General features: G+C 43.3%; 1 protein-coding gene across 1 annotated transcript in view; it reads right to left on the bottom strand.

Annotated features, from left to right (window-relative positions):
* Positions 1-15,828, bottom strand: part of dnah5l (dynein, axonemal, heavy chain 5 like) — a 44,435-nt gene extending 28,607 nt beyond the window's left edge. Inside the window, exons 1-40 of the mRNA XM_065949156.1 lie at positions 15,630-15,828; positions 15,333-15,436; positions 14,397-14,585; positions 14,231-14,305; positions 13,892-13,981; positions 13,164-13,235; positions 12,956-13,057; positions 12,602-12,788; positions 11,946-12,111; positions 11,527-11,620; positions 11,342-11,440; positions 11,001-11,182; positions 10,790-10,909; positions 10,276-10,381; positions 9,779-9,874; positions 9,400-9,495; positions 9,124-9,297; positions 8,730-8,819; positions 8,485-8,640; positions 7,779-7,918; positions 6,926-7,077; positions 6,557-6,764; positions 6,225-6,312; positions 6,023-6,146; positions 5,487-5,650; positions 5,165-5,257; positions 4,979-5,082; positions 4,338-4,434; positions 4,157-4,237; positions 3,705-3,959; positions 3,311-3,460; positions 2,702-2,820; positions 2,491-2,627; positions 1,918-2,080; positions 1,636-1,747; positions 1,408-1,536; positions 996-1,195; positions 708-861; positions 503-613; positions 101-256 (exon numbers count right to left, since the gene is read on the bottom strand). Of these exons, the coding sequence (XP_065805228.1) occupies positions 101-256; positions 503-613; positions 708-861; positions 996-1,195; positions 1,408-1,536; positions 1,636-1,747; positions 1,918-2,080; positions 2,491-2,627; positions 2,702-2,820; positions 3,311-3,460; positions 3,705-3,959; positions 4,157-4,237; positions 4,338-4,434; positions 4,979-5,082; positions 5,165-5,257; positions 5,487-5,650; positions 6,023-6,146; positions 6,225-6,312; positions 6,557-6,764; positions 6,926-7,077; positions 7,779-7,918; positions 8,485-8,640; positions 8,730-8,819; positions 9,124-9,297; positions 9,400-9,495; positions 9,779-9,874; positions 10,276-10,381; positions 10,790-10,909; positions 11,001-11,182; positions 11,342-11,440; positions 11,527-11,620; positions 11,946-12,111; positions 12,602-12,788; positions 12,956-13,057; positions 13,164-13,235; positions 13,892-13,981; positions 14,231-14,305; positions 14,397-14,585; positions 15,333-15,436; positions 15,630-15,828 (5,334 nt within the window). The remainder of the gene's footprint in view (positions 1-100; positions 257-502; positions 614-707; positions 862-995; positions 1,196-1,407; positions 1,537-1,635; positions 1,748-1,917; positions 2,081-2,490; positions 2,628-2,701; positions 2,821-3,310; positions 3,461-3,704; positions 3,960-4,156; positions 4,238-4,337; positions 4,435-4,978; positions 5,083-5,164; positions 5,258-5,486; positions 5,651-6,022; positions 6,147-6,224; positions 6,313-6,556; positions 6,765-6,925; positions 7,078-7,778; positions 7,919-8,484; positions 8,641-8,729; positions 8,820-9,123; positions 9,298-9,399; positions 9,496-9,778; positions 9,875-10,275; positions 10,382-10,789; positions 10,910-11,000; positions 11,183-11,341; positions 11,441-11,526; positions 11,621-11,945; positions 12,112-12,601; positions 12,789-12,955; positions 13,058-13,163; positions 13,236-13,891; positions 13,982-14,230; positions 14,306-14,396; positions 14,586-15,332; positions 15,437-15,629) is intronic.
* Between the last annotated feature and the right edge of the window lie 276 nt (positions 15,829-16,104).

Raw genomic sequence — 16,104 nt, 5'->3', positions numbered from 1 at the left:
TTATGTGTGTGTTGCCTGTATAACCAGTGTGTTACCTGTGTGTCAACAGTGTATAACCAGTATGTTACCAGTGTATAACCAGTGTGTACCTGTGTGTTACCTGTATCGTGTGCGAGTCAGAGGCTTGTCCTAGGATCTCCAGCAGGGCGGGATCAGACACAAAGAAAAAACGAGGAAACACCAATCGTTTCTTCTCCAGGTAACCAGACAGAGACTTCTGACAATGCTCCAACTGCTCGAGGAGGTGAGGGAGCAACTGAAGGAGGAAGAGGAGGAGGAGGAGGAGGAAATAAGAACCTGGTCTGAATCAAGCATGAATCCTGAATAACTATATTTCTAACAGAGACACATGGATTAGACCAGCAACTCTTGAATAATTGTAGGATTAAAATGACAATTTTTGTCAATGGAGTCTGTAATGTTGTCAGACTAACAATCTGAGCCGCTCAGAAACACTAGAAGTTTTACAGAGTCAGAGTGTTATGAGGCATGTTGGCAGCACCTGGCTGAGTGTCTCATCCCCCACGCAGCACTGCACCACATTAGGGAGCTCGTGTGCTCGCTGCATGATCCTCTGCCACGACTTGTCAATGTTCTGGAAACGCTTGGCCTCCTGGATGAGTCAAAGACAAACTTGAATCTGTCAAGGGATGCTGAAAAACACAAACACAATCTGTGTACAGAAAGTTTTCGGGGTTCACTGTGACCTGAGGAAGCTGCTTAGCGATGTCACCGCCCACAAACACCGCCTCCAGGTAGATCCAGAGGTTTTGTACAGACAGCCACTTCTCGATGATCTCGGAGGTGTTGGAGAGTTTCTGGACCCAAAGCTGGATGGACGGCTTGAAGGGAGCGTTGTATCTGCAGGAGGAAGAACCACAGTCCTTCTTACTCATGTCATTTTCAGTATTCTTTTAATTTACATTTTCTCTTTCCTTTCTTTGCATCCTTCCTCTCCTTTCCTCCCTCCCTTCCTCAGGCCCTCGTCTCCTCACCTGTTGCTCAGCAGTGACGCCAGCACCATCAGACTGTCCTCCATCATGGTCATTTTCTCAGCTGTGTCGGCCCCTTTCAGCAGCAGTTCTCCCCTGGTCCTGAAGGGGGCGAAGGCGAGCGCGTGGCTGCTCCACTCGGCTACAACGTCCTTCAGCTTGGCCTCGATGTCCCGCTCCTTCACCGCGCTGATACAGACATCCTGATGCACAGAAACATTTTAAATATATATTTTTTTTGAATATAAAAGAATCTTCAAATAAACTGTTACCTTTTCATTCACTTTGTATTTTTTCCTGTCTTACGGTAAGGATAACATTTAAAAAACAAGATTAGAGGGAGAAAAGGTCAATAACAGAATTAAGAAAGAGCAATAGCAGCAGCAGTGTCTGTACTGAATCGCCTTAGTGATACCTCAATGTCCTCTTTGTATTTCAGCAGCGGGGCCTCCATGATGTTTTTGAGGGCCAAACTCTCTGATTCCACCTGAAAGCTGTGACCAGTCAACTCACTGAGGCGAGTCCAGTGTCGAGGCAGCATGGCCTGAAACACAAATGGTTAAATCGCTGACTGTTCATCGGAGTGACAGTGGTGTGTGTATTAGTACAGGAACATGTGGGACTATGGTGAATGACTTCTCACCTTGTTGGCCATCATGTAGAGCAGCGGGCAGCTCTCCGTGAAGTCATCGATGGTTTTCTTGAGATCTCTGAAAGCCGGCCAATCCTTCAACGCCTTTGGAAGCTTCCGGATCCTGGAACACGTACGATGACCCAGTGAGCCAACCAATCAATCCATCGATTATCCAATCAAACCATTAAATAAACCAATCAATCACACTTAATTTGTGTTAAACTATTTATCCATATAAGGTTACAAAATTATAAACAATTTCTGTATTTATTTGTTGTGTCCTTCCTCTACCTGTTCTGGAAGTCCTGCAGCTCAGTGTTGATCTTCTCGATGTTAAGCTCCGCCCACAGGATGTCATGGTATCCGGCCACGCTGTCGATGACGGAGTTATACAGAGAGTAGAGTTTGGACAGCAGAGACAGCTCCCTCCTGATTCTCTGCAGCTCAGGGTACTCTGCAGGGAGGAGGAGGAGGAGGAGGAGGAGGAAGTATGATTACATTAACATTTTTCCTAGCTTATTAGTTTGCTCAGTGTTTGTCATACATTTATTGAGAGAGTCAAGATTGTTGCTGGTTTTCCCTGCAGAGAAACTGGTGGGCGGCAGTATGTGTTGTTAATCTGCCACCTCCATCAGCGATAGATAGAATCTGTGTTTGTGGGGAACACGAGGGTAAACATTCACCACTAGTGTTTAGCTCTTATAACTTGGTGTTTTCTAACCCCTCCCTTTACCTTCTCCTTCATGTATGATCATTTTTGGCTCCAGAAAACCAACATTGTGGCTGCCAAATGCTGAACTCCACGCTTCATATTCACATCATAAACCAACAGGTGACGTAGCTAATGTCTTCAGTTGCTCGTACCGTTAACCGGCAGTCCAAACAGCTCCTCTCCTCCACTGTAGGTGGTGTACTTCCTCCACAGCTGATCAAACTCAGCCTGGAAGCTCTGTAGCCGCTCGCTGGCTTCAGCAGGAGCCACGCCCTCCATCCCAGGACCCCTGCAAGCACACAGGTCTGACTGTTCACCTGTTATCATACAGAATATGTACCATTTGTCCCTCACAGGGTGTACCTGTGGTTGTACTCGCTGCAGAAGCTCTGAACGTGGATCTGGAAACTCTGCACCGCGGACAGCAGGTCCGCCTTCATGCTGGGCTGGATCCTCATGAGAGTGTTCTGGTTCTGATCCACCTGAGGGCACAACACACTCACACTTGTACTGGGTTGCAGCAGCTCTGCGTACGTTCAAACGCAGACTAGTTTGGAATTAATTTCTAATTCGGGATTAGGAGAGTTATTGTGATGGGCTTGAAATGTTGGATAACCTTCATAACCTTAGTGACTTGGAGCAGAGGGTTTTATCAGCTGTTTGGTGTCAGCAGTGTGTCCAAAGAAAAGCTCTTTAGTGTCAGTAGTTGGTTGTGTTATTGTTCTGTAATCAGCTTTCATGTTTAAAATCTTTATAATTCTCAAAATATGCTTATTAAAAGTCAAACCTAAGTTCTTCATTTTTATATCCACCAAACCATTTTCAGCTCAGCCCTCAGCTTTCAAACCCAAATCAGTCTGATTGTGAAAAAGTCTCTGTGATCCCAGAAGATGAGGTGTGAGACAAAATGCGTGACGGGTATGTACGAGTTCAAATCTTTAGAGATATTTAGAACATGATCCTCCGTCTCACCAGGCTGTTGAGGTTCTTCCAGGCGTACGTCAGGACATCCACGCGCTCTGAGTTCCCGTCGCTGAAGAGCAGCTCGTGTTTGGTGAGCAGAGCGAAGGATTCCTCCACCGGACCGATGGTGGCGTCAATGCGAACCTCTGCCTCCCGAACCTCAAACAGGTAGCACACAGGAGGTGAGAGAGTGAGAGAAGAAAGAATGGAAACTAAATGGAGGACTGAATCTGGAGAGAGGGAGATTTATAGATGCATCGCTAAAAGAACAACTGGCACAGTAGTCATTAACATACAGAGGTATCAGTGCAACAAGTGTTTCAATTATAGGATAACAGGAAAGGAACAAACAGGAGACTTTTTGATAGCATTGATGTCAGATGTCTATAAGAGGCCAGCTGACCTCTCTGAGTGCTGCCATCGCTCCCCGCACATCCTCCAGGTCTGTGATTGGACGCTGAAGCCTCTTGGTCAGCGCGTCGACGAATGAGAAGATGTCGTCCATGTTGGTGGATGCCCTGCGGTTGAGTGCGGTGCCGAAGGCCCGTTTCCACAGCCGACACTCCTGAGTGAGCGACAGTTTCAGCTGCTCGGTGTCGAAGAGAACTGAACCCACCGTGAAAAACGCTGGGAGCTCTGAGATCTGCACCTCCAGCTTCTGCAGGGACAGCAGGGCATTGTGGGTAGAGAAAATTAGCATTTGAACGCAAGATTTGCAACTACAGATTAAGACCATGGATTTATTGGGAAACTGTTTACTTAGGTAATAAATCAACTGACAAGTAACAACATTTTATCATTGAAAACTGTGACATGTATGAAGAGATCATGTGACCAAACAGGAAGTGGACTTACGGAGTAGAAGGAGATCTGAGAGTTGAACTCGGTGAGCGAGGGATCAGACAGCAGGAAGGCCTGAACCTGCTCCTCCGTATCCTAAACACAAACAGCTGTTAGTCTAACAACAACACCCCACAAACACTCACACACACACACACACACACACACACACACACACACACACACACACACTGACCTGGTTCCACAAAGTAGAGAAGTGGGAGAGCTCAGTCAGAGTGTCTGCAGCCTGAGCTCTGAGCGTCGACACGATGGAGCCGAGCTGCATCATAGACCTGCTCAACACAACAACATGAAGAACACAGTCGACACAACAGTTCAGATCGAGTATTCTGACTGGATGAGAGACGTTCCATGAGAAAGGAGACTGTCAAAGCAGAGAAAAGAGGACACAAGTTGTCAAAGCTGTACGCCACGACAGAGAAATCTACAAAAGCAAAGATGGCACATGAAATAAAAACAAAACAGATGGTGCTCTGGGATTTGGCAAGTTTAAAGATGTCGACAGACTCTGACAAGTAACTATTGTTTCCTCTCCTTTTGTTTGGTGTGTTTTTGTGTTACTGTATTTTATTTACAGCTTGTGTATTGTTGAGTTTTCTTCTTCAGCTTTGGAAAACAAGAGTTTAATAAAAATAGGTTTGAGGAAAAACAGACGTTCACTGTGTTTTTAAAGTCCAAACGTTTTTGTTGTCCCTCTCCTCTGATTGGCTGTCCTTATTTTTGTGCATTAACGCATTCCGTGTTGGTTTCCTCTGTCTTCGTATTCAAATATCAAAACAAGATTTTAATCAATTGACAAATTAATTGACAGCTGACTTGTTGATGTCTTTGTGTTCGACCAGCTGTCGGTCCAGAGGCCTCAGCACCGGCGGCTTCAACGGGATGTCGTCTCCCGAATCCCGGAGCGCCGCCTGCTCCACCTGGCAGAGACAGTAATACTGGTGTGTGATTGGCTGACTGGTGTCAGGTGTGGCATTTGAATGAGCTGAGTGATGAGCGTACCTGCTGCTGTTTGAACTGCAGGTGAGCAAAAGTCCACAGAGGGATGTCTTTAGTCACAGACAACACAATGTTTACCAGCCTGTTCACAGAGCTCTGAAAACACACACACACACACACACACACACACACACACACACACACACACACACACACATACACACACACACACACACACACACACACACACACACACACACAGAAACAACCACTCATGTCACTGCTCCATCCATGATTAAGATAACAAATCCTATCTGAAAGTGTGTTTAGTTATTCAGTCTATACTGAAGTGTTTTTAGCAATAATAGAAAAATATCAAAGTTACCTGGATGTCGTCCACACTGGGTCTGAGGACGATGTTTGGGATGGCGAGCTGCATAGAGGCTCTGAAGAGAGGAGGGGGCGCTGATTGGCTGCTGTAGGAGGAGGGAGGCTGGACTTTGGGGACATGAAGTCTCCTCCTCAGGGCGTCCAGAGAGGATTTGGTGGCTGAAAGGAAAAGGACTAATCAGAGAGCTCAGAGGTTTGTGGTGGACAATACAGATCTGTCAGATAAATGACTATAACACAATTAAATAACAAATCACAACAGCTAATTTAACCATGTACAGACTTTAATTTTTTTAAATGCCCTTTTCCCTTTCAGTGGAACTAAACAGCTTGTGATCATGAGGAAACAGTCCACTCCCCAAAACATAGTCGGTCCATGGGCAGGCCATCAGGTTTCACCAGGAAATCATCTAAACAGCGATAATTTGTCTGATTTCTGGCTTAGGGAGTAAATACTGGCAGGAATGAAGCCATGAAAAATGAGAGATAAAAGCCATGACGGGAAAGGAAAGGACACGAAGAAGGCCCGACCTTTAACGAGGGCTTCAGTGTTGCGGTGACAGAGCTGACCAATCAGGTTGTAGAATCGACAAGGAAGACACGACTGACAGCGAGTCTTCTGTTTGAAGTCTGGATGGAGGCACTGGAAAGACCCCTGAGCAGGAGGAGAAGGTGGTGGTAGAGATTAAATGTAATCTAACTTTGTTTTGTAATCTTCTGTGTGTTATTTTACCTCCAGATTAACTGTCTCTGGCGTCTTCATCTTCCTCTTCAACTCGTCAATCAGCTCAAAGACGCACCTCTCCACCTGCTGACTCTGCCTGTATCCGCACACAAACAACACCACCAAATAATAACATTTTTGGTCAACAATGAGCAGAGCAAAGAGTGATACAGTGTTAAATCTGTATTTTCTAGAGACCCAGGCTTAATATTTGGGTTTTATAAACAACTGTTTTTATTGTATGAAATGTGCATTGGTGTATTTGCTGAGACCTAAATGAGTGGAGACCTAAATCCTAACAGTGGCAGTATAGCATTATGTTGTTCTATCATCTGTATCACCAGTTCAGGGTGACGGCAGCAGCTTGGACTGAGCTGTCTGTCTGCAGCAGGAGGTCCTCAGGTGAGACAGGTGAGTCTTCAGGCAGGACCAGCAGACAGCTGGACGACATGGACTGAAGCAGCTGACCAATACGACACTCCAACAGGTCTGCTGCAGCTTTAGACACCTGATCCAGATCCTTTAGAGCCTCATACACACCCTGTATGACTGAGCAGCACACAGAGTGAAGAGGGGTTACCATTAGTCCTAATGGTGATCAAAGTAAAGTTTGTTGATTGATAATGTTTTATTTAAATGGGTTTGCAGCATTAACATCATTCAAATGCAAAAAAACAAACTAAATCTTTTATTTATCGTCGCATGCTCACATAGGTCGGTGTTCAGAGCGGTCCAGGAGAGTGCGGTGAGGCCAGGAGAGAGAGACGCCTCCACCCGGCCAATGAAGGGCTGCATCAGAGGGAGGAGTGAAGGCGGTATCTTTGCAACCAATGAGCTGTAGTCCTGGATCAAATCCAGCAGCCTGGATAAGCAACAAAGACAGTCAAGTCAATCAAATATGAGTTTTTATAAGAAGGCAGGACAGACCAGCAGGGTGGATCCAGTCAGGTCTAACTAAGTAGAGACGAGAAAGTAAAGAAACATGGCTTCAAAGATGTCAAGGTATAACGAGTTGGATAGTTGGATAAGTAATTTAAGTTTATCAAAAAAGTTTCAGTACAATCCAGATAGTTAGTCAGTTTCTGAACATCCAAGGACAGTTTGATATAAAACACAGCTTATTATCCAATCAAATCAAACGGCACAAAAGTAGTAAAAAAAACAAAGCTTTTACAAAAAACCTCAGTAAAATCCTGGTGGTTAAAGCCAGCTTGATTCGAGGAAATAAATGGGAGTAGTGTCTAATCAAATTAAACTACAAAAACAATATGAGAAAAATATTCTGCATGGTTCTTTTATTGGTGCAACAAAAAAACTGCACAAACAGGCAAACAAAGCAATGGAAATTCAGGGCACATGCATGAATCTTGAAAAAGACGGGTTTGAGCAAAGAGTAGTGAAAATAATTGAACAGAAAGGAGTTTATTTGGCTGATCAGCAACTCCATATTATGTTCTTAGTGTGATTGATTAAAATGTTGGCTTCCACTCCTCAGAATGCCTGTTTAACATTCCTGCCTCTTCAAACGAGGAACAACCTCCCACAGTGAAGAGTTATTCTCACCTTGTGTGCAGAGCTTTGACATGTTCTTCTCTTGAGATCATTTTCTGGACAACCTTTGGCACAGGAACTCCCAGCTTGGTCATCCATCGGGCCTCCTGCAGCATCTCCAGAACCCCAGGGTCGAGGTTCACAAAAACCTGCTGAGGATAGACAATGTTTGTCACGCAATCAATAGAATTGAGAGGCTCAGAAAGAACGTCGATGTCTCTGGAACTTCCTTAGATCGGTTCTCCTCTCAATTGTCTGACACAACAATTTCAGTTACTGTTTGTAATTTTTTTCTGTAGAATGCCTGTCTTTTGGTGTTCCTCAGGATTTTGTTCTGGGCCCTCTGTTGTTTTTTTTCTATCTGCTCCTTCTGGGGAATGTTACAGAAAAATAAAAATGTATATCTCCTGTCATTATTATGCAGGTGACATTCAGCTGTGCATCTCTCATTTTTTAAGATTTGTATTTAGTCTTTTTTCTCCTTTTATTAGATAGGACAGAGGATGGAGTGAGAAACTGGGGAGAGAGAGCAGAGAATGACATGCCAGCTATACATTTTTTAAACATTATACTGTATCTAAAAAGAAATTTCCACAAAATCTGGTGTATAAGACCAATTTTGATACCTACCGAGCTCAAATAGCGTATCCTACAGATACTGTAGCTACTGTCACCCTGTGAATACAGTCAACTGGCCTATCATTGCATGAACCATCACCTGGTTGTTGTCATTTCTGACCAGCAGGGCGGCGCTCAGGCAGTGTGGTGCGCCCTCTGCAGCCTGACTCCAGCCCTGCAGGTGCAGCAACTCGTACTGCAGCAGCACCACGGCCATTTTGTTGTAGCTCCGGATCACCTTAGTCAGGTCTGGACCCTGGCAGAGGGAGGAACAGCCAGGCTCACTGAGGTCATATTAATCAGTAATATTGATGAGTCATATGATCGTTAAATCAAAGTTTATACCTTGAGGATGTCGAGCTTATTCTTCAGGATCAACATGGGAGCTTCAATCTTCCTGAAAAGTTGTTGACACCACAGGATCCTGCCCGCCACCTGAGAAGGACACGAGGATAGAGACGAGGGATGGGTATGATTACTCGAGTAGTCGTTGTTGTAGTCATTATTTTGAGTAAGGAGACACAGAGTGTTGCACTGCATAGTATAATGGTGACTGGAGATATATGTTCCCATTAAGTTTTGTGGGAGGAGAAGATTTATGTGAGCTGATGGTTTTTTGTTGAGCGTAAGTACAAGCTACCGTAACGGAGAACAACAGCAACAAGAGCAGCGTAATTTAGGGCTGATTTGCAAAGTGTTGATAAAGTGGCTGTAGGTCAAGGTGGATGTGTGTATTTACCGGGGGCAGGTTGCGTCCAATGGGCGGGCTCTCCCTCTGTCTCTGGTAGGTCTTCCTCAGAAGCTCCAGCTCTTTGCTGTAGCGCTGCAGCAGCAGTAGGTAGTGCTTCTTCAGGTCCAGACCAGCTGTTGGACCGGACTCGAATACTGCAAGTAGCTGCAGCATTCGCTCCGTCTGAAACACAAACAAATCACTATGTCAAAGGTCTGACCGCTGTTCTGTTCACCTCCACTTTAAACTTTAAATTTAAACAACATGAATCAGTGCTGAACTCACAGTGAGAGACTGTTGGAACCAAACGTCCAGCAGAGACTGAAGAGACTGGAACAAACCCTGAACCTGGAGCTGGAAGTCTGCATAGTCACTGTCAAACTGAAACACACACACACACACGCACACACAAATCTTTTTTTCAGTTAATTGTTGGTTTTGGTAAAAAATCTTATCCTTGAAAAAAAAGCAGCTGAAAATACTGAAGCAGACAGGCGGTGAAATAGCCTAGTTGGAAACATGATAACACATAAGATCTTTAAAATTATTTCTGATAATTACAAACAGGTGCTACTTATTCGTTCTATTTACACACTTACTATAGTTTTTATAAGTAGCATGTAATATTATTTATTTATTTATTTTATTATTTATCTACTGTTACCTCCAGCTTGCGGGGGTCCAGGATGTCGTATGTCTTGGACTTTGTTGTTGAGACTACGGTCTGATAGCGAACATAAATCTTCTCGATGCCCTCCACCTGGAACAAAAGCGTTTTCTTTGTCAGGTTCACAGATTTCTCCTAAGCTCCAATTTAGTAACAAACCATCCGGTTAAATCAGAAGACATGTTAGCTGATTAGAAAAGAAAAGACCTCCAGGTGAGGTTCAAGCTAAACTTTGCAGCTAAAACAACTTGATAACAACAGTGTAATATACAGTATACAGTTAGAATTGGCATAGGGATATCTTTAATTATTCTCTGAAACAAAAGAAAAGCAGATTTTTGATTTCCCTACGTGCCCCTCAGAGCCTTTTCTAAATATCAGAGAAGGGACAATTATATAAGTTGCAATAAAAGATCCATGGTTAGACTTTTATGCCGATGATATCGTTATCTCTCAGTGAAAAGGTTGAATAACGAGCTCATAAACTACCCAACCTTCATGCTTTTCAGAGCAGCCAGGCTCTCAAGCGTGGTCGCCATGTCAGCTATTTTCTCCAGACGCCTGCAGAACGCGTCAAACTTCCCAAAGATGTAGTTCTCACTGCAAATAAGGGAACAGAGAAATAAGATGACAAACGTTAACGCTTCAGTTTCATCTGTTTTTTTTTTGTTTGTTTTGTCTTTCTTGAGGGAAATTTCTCGTCCGCTAAATAATTGGAATTAAGAAGAACCTATTTAGGGTACGATGTGAGAAAGTGGAGCTCTGTTGCTGCCTGCTTTGATTGGGAGCAGAGTATGTCCTTCTCTAGGGGCCCGTTTCTATTGCTAGTATAAAACAAATATTTTATAAACAGCCTTAAGATTACCTTTATAAAAGCTTGTGCAGGCTTTTAGGCCATTGTTCACTAGATCAATTTAGACATATTTTATGTGTGAGACTGATCAACTGAAAAACTAAAAAGTCATCAGATGAACTGTGTGACTGTGTGAGTTGCTGCTCAGAGTTTACCTGAAGTCAAACTGTCTGTTTTCAGGATTTTCTCTCAGTTTGTCTCTGATGCTCTGGAAGCTTCTCTGATACTCCTCATTCAGCTTACAGCAGTCTGAGATACGTTGCATCAGCACGGGCCTGAGACACACAAAAATACACATTTTTTTTCTAATTCATTTGTATTGTAATGTAAACATATGCGGTCTGAACAGGTGTACTGGTCCAGTACCTGCTGTGGTCCCAGATCCGAGCTGCACCCTGCAACAGGTAGCTCCTGCAGGAGCTGATCATCTGGTTGGTGACCTTAAGCAGCAGAGATGTCATCCTCTCTGAGGTGTTGTAGTACTGAGACACGGTGTGGATCATCCTGATGCTGGTCATTAGGCCAGGGATGTGCTCTAGGATACTGGTCTGCCGGGGAAGGGGGATATCATCATCGATTCAACATGTTTCTTGTAGTGGGGCAAATCTTTTTTTTTATATCAAACAGATTTTCTCTGAAAATTTGCTCCCAAAGTCGCCTAGTAAGCCTTTAACCTCTCTGACAACACAATAATTGCTTCTTCTTACCGGAGTGCATTTCCCCAGAGGTCCCAAAAACTTGTCCAGAGTCTGCAGATACTTCACGTTGTCCTTGGCTTCGTTAGCAACAACAGTGATCTCCCCGTCCTTACAAAACCAACCGATCATGAAATTAGCTACAGAATCCTGTTATAAACCGAGCTAAACCTCATATGACTTATGATTCAGCTGACCAGTTCTTTCCAGGATTGTAGAGTTCGAGACCTGGTGACCTGCAGAACTCCCAGAGTCCTTTTCACCTGGAGACGCTTCACCTCCTCAATCAGACTGACAAACACACAAAAACACACACACACATACACAATGTTTTTCTTGCATTAACTTATTTGGAGTATTGTGTCTAGGTTATTATTTCAGATATAGACTGTCTTAACAGTCACTTCTTCATTTTAAGGAGCCCAGTCTACATAATGTAAAGAGAGACAGATCTATGACAGTGTGTGATATAATATAAATCTGTGTACTCTGTGTGTTAGAGTAGGTCAGTGTAACAGTATTAATCTGTGAATGTCAGAGATGGACTGTAAACAGGAAAAAAAAGAAGATGATCACTTGTGGATTGAAAATGAAGCACTGAAACGTGTGTGTCTACCTGTTAAAGGTGACCATGCGTCTCTTCCAGTGCTCCAGCTCAGCTGATGGTCCCACGTCGTCGGCCTCTTTTCTTATCTGCTCGCTTTCCGTAAGCACCTGCTTGATCTGATTGTTCCACACTGACACCACGCCCTCCAAACGCTCCACCAGCTCTCTGTTATTCGCTGAGAGCAGAAGCAACAGCGTTTTTCTTTTTTCACAATTATTAATTCGACAACTGCAGTTGAGGCTTTTGGCACATGTTAAATTATTTATCTATTTCATTTATTTTACTTTCAAACACAATACATACCTAATGCAATAAACAACAATAAGAATGATGCCGTCCACAAAAAGTGGATCGTGGTTTTTTTGCATCCAGTGAACCTCGATTGTTTGTTTCAGGTTAGTGAATGTGTTAGTGAATGTGTTTGTAGCTGACAGCTGCTGAGGAGATCATTGGTTAATGTTAGCCAGCTAGCATAAGTCGGGGGAAGTAAGCACGCTACATAAATCCATTTGTCTGTTTTCAGAGCTGTTCCCAATGACTGAATTCAAAATATAAGACAACAGCTGCTACCAGTGTCATTTCAGAGTGTTTGGAAATATTACTCATGATATGATACAGTAGAATGGTATCAGATTGAAAGAGTTGACTCTGGTTTACCCTCCTACCTGCTGCTGTGTAGTCTGCAGGGCTGCTCAGCTGATTGATGGCATCAGGAAGGTCGACCTGCAGCAGCGTGAACTTTCTCTGCATGCTGACTCTGGTCGAGCTCAGATTATTGATGAACTTGTCCACTGAAGACAGGAAGGACTGGACGTCTGGACAGGACGTGCCCTCCTGCACAGAGCCCCACGTCTGGAAACATTTTTAATGTAACAGCAAGGACAAAAAAAAGATGAGCATTGAAAATATATCTAAATCAAAATGAAGTTTCTGAAGAACATGGATAATAAAAGCATGCAATGAAAATGTTTTTTTATATCTGACAACCAACAGAAAACAGAGGGAACAGGTGTGCGTACCTGCTGTGATCGGAGGGCCGGTAACATGACGTGAGACAGCAGAGCTTCCAGACTGTTCAGGAAGCTGCCGTCACTGCAGTCCAACGAGCCGAAGTTCACCTCCTGCAGACAATGGGACAACACTCAGTCTCACTAAACAGGTGGAGTAAACAGTACTGTGCATCCTCCTTTATTTTCTGATTGTGTGGGACCAAACCAAGCCACTGACCTGCTGTATGTTAGCCGTGGTTATCGCCTTGTCGGTGGTCCTCAGGAAGAACAGACACTTCCCCAGTAAAGGCTGGAAAAAGCATACAGAGAGGGTGTTAAAGTTTCAGTTTATTTGACGCGCTTGAGTCCAAAACTATGGCCAAACAATGAGGACAAAGAGCTGACAGTTTTTTGTTTGTCCTGAAAAATACTATTATCTAACATCAACTCAAAAGTCTTAATTATTTATGGACCATCAGTGGTGCCAATCGAATGGTTTGTTGGCTGCCTTTTTTTTATTTCATAGTTTGGCATTTGGGCTGTCTTGAGATTTTTTAAGCCAGAAGTGACCATATTTGTAATGAAGAGAGAAAATAGTTGTCAAAAATGAATTAAATATATTGCCACAATAACTCAACACCTAGATCAGAATTGCACAATTATTTGCATGTAGATTTTTAGGAGGATCCAGATTGATCCAGGAGACACTCTACTCTCTTGTTAGACTGGTTTGTCAGTTTTCAGAATGTGTAATGTATACTGAAGGTGTTTGTTATCACCCTGCTAACCACCAAACAGAGCAGCACACAGGATTTTCTTCCATAGCAACAAATAAACAGACTCAACCAGAGTCGTTATTGTCTCTGAGGAAGAACAATGGTGGACATAAAAAAGGAGAGTGAAACTGAATATATATATGTTGACAACTCCACAGAGAGATCTGCTGATTGGTTGGATCACACCTACCTCAGAACTGCCTGTAGTTATGAAGAGTTTCCTCTGAGCCACAGCAGAGGGCGCTACATTCACAGCTGAGGCAAGACTGGAGTAAGGATTCTGGAGAGAGAGAACAAAGAACAGAGAGAGAGAGATGGAAAGAGGGAAGGGAGAGAGACACAAACATACCGTATCATTCAAGAACAGTACAGCTCATATGCCCTAAAGAAATATCATAAACAAATTAGACTGAGATACGCACCAGTGAGTTTTCAAACAGTTTAGTTTGTGTTGAAGAACAAGCGAGACACAGCAGAGAATAAGAAAAGATTTACTTTTCACCAGAATTCATACAGGGGTGAAAGTTACCTGTTTCAAACTCTGATAGAAGAATATCAGCTTCCTGGATCCATTTACAGCAAAGAAGTCATCAATCAAGGTAAACTTGAAGAAGGAGAGATGATGAATCCACTAACTCATGAACAAGAAGAAGTCAAACATCACGTCTCTCAGCTGGTAGTTATTATCTTGCTACCTTGTCATCAGAGAGGAGGGCGTCTTCCACCTCCGGCTCCCCGAGTGTCCCAGCGTCCACCAACCTGTTGATCAGATATTTGTGCCGAGCATCCAGAGTCGCTCGTCTCTCCTCCTTCACTGCTCTGGCCTGCTTCGCCATCTCTCTCCTCGCCTCATTGGACAACAGCTGCATCCTTTTACCGGACACCTGGAGACAAATCCGAGTCCCCCGAGTCATATCTCTGATCACAGCAGCTTTCAGAATATTCAGGGGGGCACGCTAGTTTCTCTTTGCCTTTGTCTCCAGATGTTTTCAGTACAAACAAAATAAGAACACATTTAGGCTACATATCAACACTTTTTTATGTATTTTGAACTTGTTTTCAAAGGTTTCCAAAAGATTGTTTGCAGGATATCACTCTCTCTTTTACATCTATTTGTGGTCTCCCTCATAGTCTAAAGAAAATGTGTTTCTACTGCTTAATGCCCCAATATTAACACAAACAGGGCTCACATTGAAACAGTATGCACACAAACTATGAAATAATACTCAAGGTGCAATTATATTTTATAAGCAATATTTAATATTTGTACTTCAATGCTACACACCGGTCATGTGTGGTTGAGCAACAGTCGCAGGTTTTAAATGTCAGCATCCCCGCTCTCTCACAGTGAATGTTGCTGAATATTTCCTGCTGCGTTCTCACGTCATCTCGTCTCTGTAATGTATTGCTATAGCGCTGGGAGCACTATTGTGAAGTATGACCCTGAATTCAAGCGGGAAAAATAACCAGGGGGCTGGCAGGAAGGGTAAGCTGACCCTTCAGGAAGTTTTCAGGCGTTTCGTGCAGGTGTAAAAACATGACACTGCAGGGTGTCTGTATAAGACTCTAAAGACCCAGAAATAAGAGCTCACTGTTTAAGAATTGAACTAGCACTGTTCATGTTAACTCACAGAGGTGCCAGCAGTGGAACATGTGGCAGCTGCAGCAGGAGACATGGGATGATTGGCCCTCAGGTTCTGATTTCCTATCCGCCGGTGACCTCCGCCATTCACATCTCAGAAACATACAAATCACTCAAAACATGTAGAAGTCAAATACTTATTCCATTTGTTTTTATTAATAACTGTTAGGAGAGAAAAAATAAATAGATGAAAAACTACAAAACAAATATATAAAGCAGAATGCCAAACTCAGGTCAACAAACCATCAGGGGACTTGAGTTTGAATGAATTGCTCAATGTCTCTACCTCTACGGAGGTTAAGCAGAGGAGGTCTGGGTTTGGTCATCTCTCTGTCTGCTCCTCCTTCTTTCTCCTCCTCCACCTCATCATGGATTCTCTGCTCCTCTGCCTGGAGCTCTAAGTTTGGTGAAGGAGCACAGCCATTGATCTCAGGTTCAGAGCTGCCAGGGGGGAGGACCTCATCTGAAGGTTGATGATCTGCCATCTGGATGAATATAGTTTCACTCATTTGTTTGTTTTAGAAATGTATTTTATTGTGTTATTTTATCTTCCATATAACGGCAAATGAATTATTTTTAATACACACATTTTTTTGAGACCTCTGCATCCTCTGAGATATTTTTTTTTTACCTCGGAAAACCTGAAGAACACAAACCTGACACTTATTTAAAAGGTACAGGGATGTTTTCACCTTCTCTCATTGTAAACAGGTGAGTTACTGTTTCATTTAAGGTACTGCGTCTTCAGGAAACATTAGAAA

The sequence above is a fragment of the Labrus bergylta genome, chromosome 20 (assembly GCF_963930695.1).
Source record: "Labrus bergylta chromosome 20, fLabBer1.1, whole genome shotgun sequence".
Lineage (NCBI taxonomy): Eukaryota > Metazoa > Chordata > Actinopteri > Labriformes > Labridae > Labrus > Labrus bergylta.
This window is presented reverse-complemented; position numbering and strand designations above follow the sequence as displayed.